This window comes from Teleopsis dalmanni, chromosome 2, assembly GCF_002237135.1.
Source record: "Teleopsis dalmanni isolate 2A chromosome 2, ASM223713v2, whole genome shotgun sequence".
Taxonomy (NCBI): Eukaryota; Metazoa; Arthropoda; class Insecta; order Diptera; family Diopsidae; genus Teleopsis; species Teleopsis dalmanni.
The window spans coordinates 31,051,822-31,060,995 of record NC_051847.1 but is presented as its reverse complement, the minus strand read 5'-3'; the positions used below and the strand labels follow the sequence as shown (position 1 = coordinate 31,060,995).

Sequence of the window (9,174 nt, the reverse complement as noted above, 5' to 3'; positions counted from 1 at the left end):
CATTGCAAGAGGATAAGTAGCTCGTAATAAATAATGCTTTTCCAGTCCAGACAAACACTCAAGATAATCTTATTTGACGATCATTAAGGCTTTGAACTCGTTTGTAAAGAGTTACCGGCTTTCGACTATATCACTTGTATTGAATTATATCCTATTTAATTCTTTTTAGTCCCACCAAACGGTCAATATCATATTGTTTGCAGTAAATTCAGGCTTTGTAGTCGTTTATGGTGGGTTAACGGTCTTTGATTATGATCGCTTGCATTAGATATCGTCGTATTATCTATTTTTTATCGCCCGAAATGATTTGTTTCAAAAATGGTTCGATTTCATTGCATTTCAGCAACATTTTACTATTGGTAATTTGGTCAATCAGTTTTTTAAACTGACAGTTTTTTAAACTTATATATTTTTTCATCAATTTTTGAAACAACTTGTTTCCTCTTACGGGGACAAGTTGTTTTTAAATACACAAAACTTTGAATAACCATAACTACCCACTGAAAAGAATATTCACTGAGTAGATTATTCAGTAGGTAGAGTTTTCACAATCACAAAAAACTAGTCTGTTGAAAGTCGGTTTATGAAAGTCGGTTTTTTTTATTTATGAAAGCATCTCCGAACACTCAGAACGAATGATCTATTTTGATATTATAAATTTCAATATATATTATACAAATTTTGTTTTTTAAGCTAAATATGTGTTATTCTTATGCCGTTACTATTATTATATACTATTATGAAGTAAATATAATACAAGTCTAAATATCTATAAAGAAGTCTATTAAGTCTTCATAAGTCGAACCTCTTTCATGCAAAATGGTACTACAAGTTATGGAAGTTTGATTGTATATATATTTGTAGGCTCCAATAAATTGAGAAACAATGTTTCCACAAGATCGGTGAATTTTTCTAGACTCATTTATGTCATAATTATAAACAATAGCACTAATGCGATGTATATACAATTGTTTCTAAATTGTTTATAATTTGTCATAGTTCTTCCGATGTACCAGCTTAAAATTTTTTCTAAATACTAAAAATAATTCTTTAACATATTCAGTTTCATCCGTATTTCTAACACTTGATAAGTTCCAATTGATACTTCGATTTCGGCTAAATAATCTTGCCTACTTTTAGGCAGATTTTTTCTCAATTGCCTTCACACTGGAACTGTCAAAACGTGGAAACAGCTGTTCGTAAACAAAGCCATCGAGCAACGCGCGTTTATTAGTTAACAAAAAGAAAATGAAAAAAAAAGTAAAACAAAAAAATTGATTTCGAAAACAAATATAAACAATATTTAACATAAAAAAGTAGAATTATTTTGAAAGAAAACCTTGTCACAAGCGATATCAATTGCAATAAAATGTTCTCGTCCATTTTTTGACAGTGGGGCCACAACCCACAATGGCTGTGTATGATTGAAAAAATTGTGTATAACAATTAGAATGAAAAGTTATTAAATTATTTTTTTTTGTGTTTTGTATTTGCAGTGGCGTCGCAACTTCACTCAGCTGTACGGATTCTAGCACTGGCTCAAGCGAAGATGCATCTGAGCCTGGCTCACCTTATAGTCCGCACTCGAATTTAGGCGACGACCAACAGCAACACGTTCTGCCTACCCACAGCAGCAGCAACAGCATCAGCCATTGTAATAAAAGCAAAATGCCACCACAAACAATACTCGCGCCCAACAGCAGCAGCAACAGCAACAGCAATAACAACACCAGTACGAGCAGCACCAATAGTAGCAACAGCGTTCCAGCACACAGCACAGCAGCCGGTGCAAGCACAACAAATAGTAATAGTAACAACATAAGCAATAATAGTAATAACAACAATAATGCGCTTACCACTGCCAAATTAAAGTCACAAACGACACAGCCAAAAGTCTGTACCACAACCACGCCACGCAACACACTGCCTTCATTGCAATGGAATCGTAGTGCGACTACAGCGCCCACAATAGGTACTGCTGCCAGTGCGCAACTCAAGAAACGCAGTGCCATAAACACAAGCAGTGACGGTGCAACCAAGAAGTCACGTTCGTCTGTTGCTCAAGTGCCCAGTGTACATGACACATCCGCCGTGGTGAGTAACAACGTAAGTGCAGCTGCCGCTTCAAAAAGACTGAAAGCATCTGCTTTAGAAGAATCGCAGACCAAGATAACAGGCTACTTCAAATCACAAATGAAGGCCCAAATACATCAAAATGGTAGCATTAAGAAGCCAGAACCCTTAGCGCCCACAACAAGTACTCCTACCAACGCATTAACTACAAGCACACTCACAATGGCACCAGCCACAACAGCCTCACTGAATAAATACTTCAATATATTGTCACAACTGAAGGAGAATAGCAAAAACAGTGAACAAACTAAAACTAATTCGCTACCCGCAACCACAACCACTACCGTTGCAGCAACGAGTAGTTCAAGCTTTGCAGCAACAACCGCACCTACTGCAATTATCACACCACCTACACTCACCCCCGCTAATACGATGCCAATACCAGCACTAAAGAAAATTGAGCGTAGCAAACCCACGAAAATTGCACAGGTGGCACCAAATCTGCGAAAAACGCCAAGCAATAATTACACTGCATCCTCCACTGGCAAATCACCGGCTAAGAAACACGTTGCCATAGCGCCACGCACACCTGAAATGAAGCAGCAACAGCAGCAGCAACAACTCCAACAACAAACAATTAGTGGCAAAGGTCAGGAGTGTGCGAAGCAAGTAGCGCCCACACCAGCTGCACAAGTGCAAACTGCAAATCAACCCGCGGTGCTACTAACAGCCATACGCCTCGCGGCACAGCAACCTCAACAACCGCAACCACAATTAAAACCTGTCACGTCGCAGAAACTAAACGCGCCTACCACAACAACAGCTACTGCTACGAACAACAGCCCGACGCTGTTCCAACTACCCGTACAGCTACCCAATCTAGTCCAACTACCACAGCTCTTAGCTGCCAACGGGACAAACATTATGCAATTAAACAATGTAGCAGCAGCAGCCGCTGCCGCGAAGACTGCAGCAACAACTGCCGCCGCCACCTCGGCACAAGCAGCACAAGCCGCAGCTGCACAGTATTTTCTCAACGGTACCGTCTTCAAACTACAACAGTTCACCACTGCCACCACAACCACAGCAACCTCAGCTGTTGCAGCCACCAGTGCAGCGACTAATCCCTTTAATCTACTAAGCGCCAGCGACTTGCAAGAGCTGCTACTCAAACAACAACAACAGCAGCAGCAATTGCAGTTGCAACAACAACAACAGAAAGCGGCCGCTGCTGTGGCCACCAACAGCAACAATTTTCAAGAGATTTTCCAACAACAAATTGCAGCAGCCATTGCAGCAAATCAACAACAACAACAGCAATTTCAACAGCTGCAACGATTGGGCGCTGCTGCTAATATACAACAGCAGCCAGTGTTTATGGCTACACCTGCTGGTCTACTACTGAATGCTGCTTCACTACCGGCTATGTTGGCGCAAGCAGCAGCCGCACTCGCTGTCAACAATAGCCAACAGCAACAGAAGTCCTTGGCACTGCAACAGCCCCAACAACTACCTGCTCTGCAGCCTATACAGCCAAATCCATTGCCCGCTTTGAGCTCAATCTTTGCACCCAGCGGACAACAACAGCAACAGCCACAAACGCAGCACGACGTCAACGAACTACAACAGGTAAGCAAACAAATGTTTTTTTTATGTATTTTACTAGATATTATTAACACATGACCTTTTGTTTGAGTAGCAATTCCAACATCAACAGCAACTGGCGCAACTAGCGCTCGCCCAACAGCAATTCATCACTGCCACACAGCCGCCGCCTCTGTCGGCGGTAACCATTAGTAATAGTAACAGCAACACTGCCAACATCTCGAATATAAGCAACTGCGGTACTACTGTTTCGACAGCGGCGCCACAAAGCACACAGACTGCCACAGCTAAACTCGCCATTGTCAAAGCAACGACCAACCAACAGTTTCCGGCTCTAAGCTCCCAGCCACCACCACTCGTTACGATATCAAATGGCAAAGCACGTACACATGCCACAACTCCAGGCAATGCACAAAGCAAGCCTTCCGCGCTGGCGAAACCATACCAAAAACGTGCGCCCAAATTGACAGCACAGGCAAAGGCAATCGCAACAGCCAACACAAACAAAACCAAAATCACAGCCAACGGTAAAATCATTGCCACGCCCACAACTCCACCACCACTTGTGCCGGCTTCATGTGGTGTGGTAGCCAACAAGGAATTGGCTACCATACGTGCAACTACCGTAACAAAACCAAATATTCCTAACGTGCTGCCCACACCGGCGCTTGTTAGCATAGCGAGTCCAACTACGTCCAGTGTGAAACTAACGCAGAGCATAGCACCAGCGACTATTATACCAGCAGCTATAGTACCAGCGACTATTGTACCAGCAATCAAGCCCATGCAGCTACCACAGTTAAGCGCTGCAAAAGCGATTGCCGTTACCACTTCAGCACCAACGTCTACACAAACTGTAACTGCTGTACAAACTGCGACTGCGACCTCTGTGTCCATGCCCGATCCATTTGATATGCTTAAGAACTCACTGAATACGGGTAATCTTCTGAACACTACGGTATGTGCCAACTACTCTAACTCTAATAGCTCTTCGACACTGTCTGCGGTATTTAACTCCGTGACGTGTGACAAAATCAAAGACGAGCCGCTTGATGAAATAACAACGTCAATGACAGCAGTAACAACCCCACTAGAGGACATTGTCAAAAAGGAGAACTTAACGAGTTTTAGTGGACAAATTTTGCCAGCTGACATAAAAGAGGAATTCATGGAGGATAACACTAAAATGTGTGCTAGTCAAAGCAGTAACATGCATCATGAATGCTCCTCGTCCTCTTTCAGTTCAAACTCAAATTTTGTCTCTTCAGCCGCCGATTTATCGCTAGAAGCTTCCATACCACCTCCGTCGTCTGCATCATCTTCCTGTTCTCCTACGCCATCACCTGCGCCGTCACCTTTGGCCGCAGTAAACTCACCCCGCCATTCGCCCACCTTGCAGCAATCATGTGCCGCCACCCTGAACGTTGTTGACACAAATTCGAATTCCTCAAATTCACTCTCCAATTCAACCTCATGCTCGCATGCCTCCAGTCAGGATATGCTAAGTGAATTGGTCACATCATCTTGCATATCGTCAGCTGCTTCTTCTGTTTCGAATATGACAATTACAACATTAAACAATGAATCCAAAGAGGCTGATGAGGACAAACGGATTATAAATATCGATAAACGTGATTTGCCCACACCTGAATCTGGCATCGGTGGCAGCTTGACTAATAGCGAAAGCAGCAGTTCCATTGTCAGCGAAATGATGTAAGTAGCAAAGAACAATTAAATAAATTCCTTTTAAATTTAAAATATCTTCTTACAAATGTAAATTTATCTTCTTTATTTTCTTTAAATAGCTCGAATAAAAATAAAACAAATGAGTGTAATATGGATGACACCATGCCTACCGCAGCAGATAGCACTTGCACTGATACTATGTCACCACCGCCCACACCTTTGACTAGCAACAACAGCAACAGTTTGGCATCTAGTGACAATTCGCTTGCCAGCAATGCGCCCTCACCTGCCTCCCCAACGACCGATGTAAGCGATTCCTGCAACACATCAGTCATAAACTCACCTGTTGCCAATACACCAAATAATACCACACCCTCAACGCCCACCACTATCGATATAAAGCTTGCTGAAGATATTAGCGAAAAATTGCCAAAGTGCGCCATATCACCTATATTATCACAGCCAAAAACTATACGCTTTCCAGCAGAATCAGGTCACCGTTATGGACCGAAAGGTGCTAAACGTCATGATGGTGTCTGCTATTGGGACAAATGCAACAAGAAACATGACAGTAACTCCAAATTACTGGACCATATGCAGACACATCATGTTAATACACAAACGGGTCCATTCTCCTGTCTCTGGGTTGGCTGTAAAGTCTACAATAAAGAATCATGCTCAAGACGTTGGCTGGAACGACATGTACTCTCGCATGGTGGTTCCAAGCAATTCAAGTGCATTGTAGAAGGCTGCGGACTACGTTTTGGCTCACAGGTATGTCTTTGTTCGTATGCTTTTGGCGGTCTGCATTTTATTCCTTTCTAATTTTTAAATTTGCTTTTTATCTTACAGTTGGCACTACAAAAACACGTCAATAATCACTTCACAGCGACTGAAAACAAGGAAAGTACAAATAAACGCACCTCAGATCCACCAGTACCGAAACAATTGCGCAAAAATGGCAAAAAGCTACGATATCGTCGTCAACCATTTTCTGGTGAGTTTCTTTATATAGTTGGAGTAGTAATTGGAATTTAATTAAAGTTAGAAAAGTATATAACAATATATAACACCGATGTATCTGATGTAAATATTCCCCCCCGTGCGGCAACAACTGTTCTAGGTCAATTGAGATTAGGATATTACCACATCCTTAACAAGTACTTCTCACGCATAAACATGTCTATTCCTAAACTGCAGCTCTTTCTCCCACGGCGATGCGCATCTATTATCTTTCCCCGCTGCAAACAAAAACCTTTATTTAATCGACCTTTCTCCGTCTAAACGAATTGATTTCAATTTAAACCCCATCCATCGCCAATCCACACCTTCTCATTAATTCCCCCTTACCCTCAATTACACTAAACAGTTAGTTGTCACTCTTAAATCCGTCAATTCCCAATATGTGCTCTCACTGCAGTTCTACCCCCTATGATCTCACCCATCTGCTTTCATATCCCAATGTACACACCAACCTTTGTGCACTTAATCTTTGGCTTCGTCTTATTGAAGTGGCTAGGTTTTTGCGCCTTGACTTTAATTTAAGTCCAATTCATTCTTGTTCCTAAACAATCTCTTCCCTGCTTACTATTCCTTTACCTAACTCATGGATTGTCCCCGTTGCAATATGTTTATCCTTGATGGCAAAATTAAACACTCTGGATTGTTTCCTTCTCACAGGAGTTTCCTCAGCTTTTACGGTAAATTTTTAAGAGATTGGAAAGTTTATCTAGAAGCCGATATGGAAGTGATATTAACAATTCGGTAATAACTTCAGCTCTGCACTCTCCAATTAGCGTTGATTGAAAAACTTTAATGTACCCTTGTGTGTGGACGCAATGGACACACAGCTACAGCCTTGCAATTAGAGTATATACCTCCTTGATGAGCGAACCTAAAAAACTGTGTATTCATTGAGTAGGCTAAGAGAATAATTATGTCTGCAAATGACGATTAAACTGCTGTCCCTGCCCCGTAAAAGATTTCGTTGAGTGATTTTTTTCTTCTTGCAAAAAAAAATTTCATCTATATTATTTTTAAAACTGAATAATTTGTGGTATTTATTCTGCTTGATAAATTTTTAACTTTTCAATTATCAAATCATTAATTTATTCTTCCTTGTTTTTATCCACAGCACGTATGTTCGATTTCTTCGACGCAGGCATTATGGAAGGTTTACAACATCGTTTACGTCAAATAAGTTCACTTGCCGGTGGTCAGAATTCAATAACGTTCCGAGGACATTGTCTAATGCGACGCACTACATTCAAAGGCGAAGTTGAATGTTTTGTACGTTGGTCTCCACATGAAATGTAAGTCTACATAAAATTTATTTTGTTACTTTTTTTTACATTTATTTACTTTTCTCTATATAGCATCGATGATGAATGGTTGGCAGAAAGTAAAGAACCCTATATTAAAGTTATAAATATAAAACATATGAAAACATCAGAGAAAATAAAAGTGGAGAGTTTACTGAAAGCTGCCTACAAATTACCATATTCACCAAATTTATTCGAAAATGATTTCACATATAGTCAACACATAATAGAAAATAAAATGATTATTGAAGATAATGTCAATGATGGAGACAATGACAACGATAACGACGACGACGATGATGATGATGATGATGGTGAAGATAATGACGACGATGAAGATGACGATGATGATGATGAATCAAATGAAACAACATCCAGCTATGAACAAGTGCTTACAATTGCCAAAATGCAAATGCAACAAAGACAAAAACATCCACGTAAACCACAAAAGAGAAATCGTGACTGTTAAATTAAATGTAATAATAGTAATAATAGCATAGAAATTAATATTAATTATTAAACTGAACTAAATTAAATTAGATATTTTTCCGTTACCAATGGTGACCTTAGTAAAATGTAAACTCAACTCAATGGCAGTAAAAGTAAAAAAAAAAAAAATAAAAGCATAAACAAATCTATTGCATTTCGGTTTGAATTTAAAAATTATATTATTATTATTTTTTAAATTCAAATTTATTAAAATTAATTTCATATGAAATCAAACGAAATTAAAACAAAGAAAAAAGTATTTATTTAATAATAATTTAAAACAATTATTATTAATAATAATAACAACAAAAACCACAAACAACAACTAAAGACAAACAGTAAACAGTGACAAGGTGTAAACATTTATGTAAAATATATATTATATTATATTATATTATATTATATATAATACAATTGTATTATTTGTACAATAAGTAAAAATTATTCAAAAATATTAACTCAATTATTTAATAAAAAATGAAAAATAATTCTAGCATAAATACTGCATATTTTAAATATTTAAGCAAACAAAAAAAAAAAATATTAGTAAAAATGAAAATTGTAAACAAATAGAAAACATATTACAAATAGTGTGTATGTATGTGTGTAGAGTATGTGTTGTAAAACTAAATGCACTCAGTTACTGTTGCTGACTTCATTTAATTGTACTTTGGAGACAATGTAGAGTTACAATGACTTAATTTCGGTGCTTAAGGCTTAGTTTGTAGACTTACCATTTTTAATTTTATTAAATATTAACAGAAGACTGCAGCCTTATACTGCATAAATTATGCGAATATAAAATAGCAAAACTCTACACTGAAGTCTACACTTTTTTTCGTAAAAAAAATATATATATTGTTTATGATAACTTAATGCTTCAACACATCAACTCTACAATTTTTACATAAAAAAAAACAAACTAAATTACATATTAAAAAATAGTTTTATATATGAATTTTATGTTTGTTTTTTTATTTTATTTAATGCTTAAATATTA

The 9,174-nt window shown here is 38.5% G+C and overlaps 1 protein-coding gene across 1 annotated transcript; it reads left to right on the top strand.

The window, feature by feature from the left end:
* The first annotated feature begins 1,297 nt into the window (after nt 1-1,297).
* On the top strand, nt 1,298-8,305 carry LOC119678626 (zinc finger protein jing-like). The gene is made up of 7 exons (XM_038090571.1): nt 1,298-1,418; nt 1,497-3,702; nt 3,773-5,391; nt 5,484-6,138; nt 6,217-6,361; nt 7,499-7,676; nt 7,740-8,305. The coding sequence occupies exons 1-7, from the start codon at nt 1,411-1,413 to the stop codon at nt 8,152-8,154; spliced, it is 5,226 nt and encodes a 1,741-aa protein (XP_037946499.1). The 5' UTR covers nt 1,298-1,410; the 3' UTR covers nt 8,155-8,305.
* The last annotated feature ends 869 nt before the right edge of the window (nt 8,306-9,174 follow it).

Excerpts from the sequence above, each read along its gene's own strand:
- LOC119678626 (XM_038090571.1), top strand. Across the intron at positions 5,392-5,483 it reads TCCATTGTCAGCGAAATGAT|CTCGAATAAAAATAAAACAA; the intron begins GTAAGTAGCAAA and ends TTCTTTAAATAG. Across the intron at positions 6,139-6,216 it reads GACTACGTTTTGGCTCACAG|TTGGCACTACAAAAACACGT; the intron begins GTATGTCTTTGT and ends TTTATCTTACAG.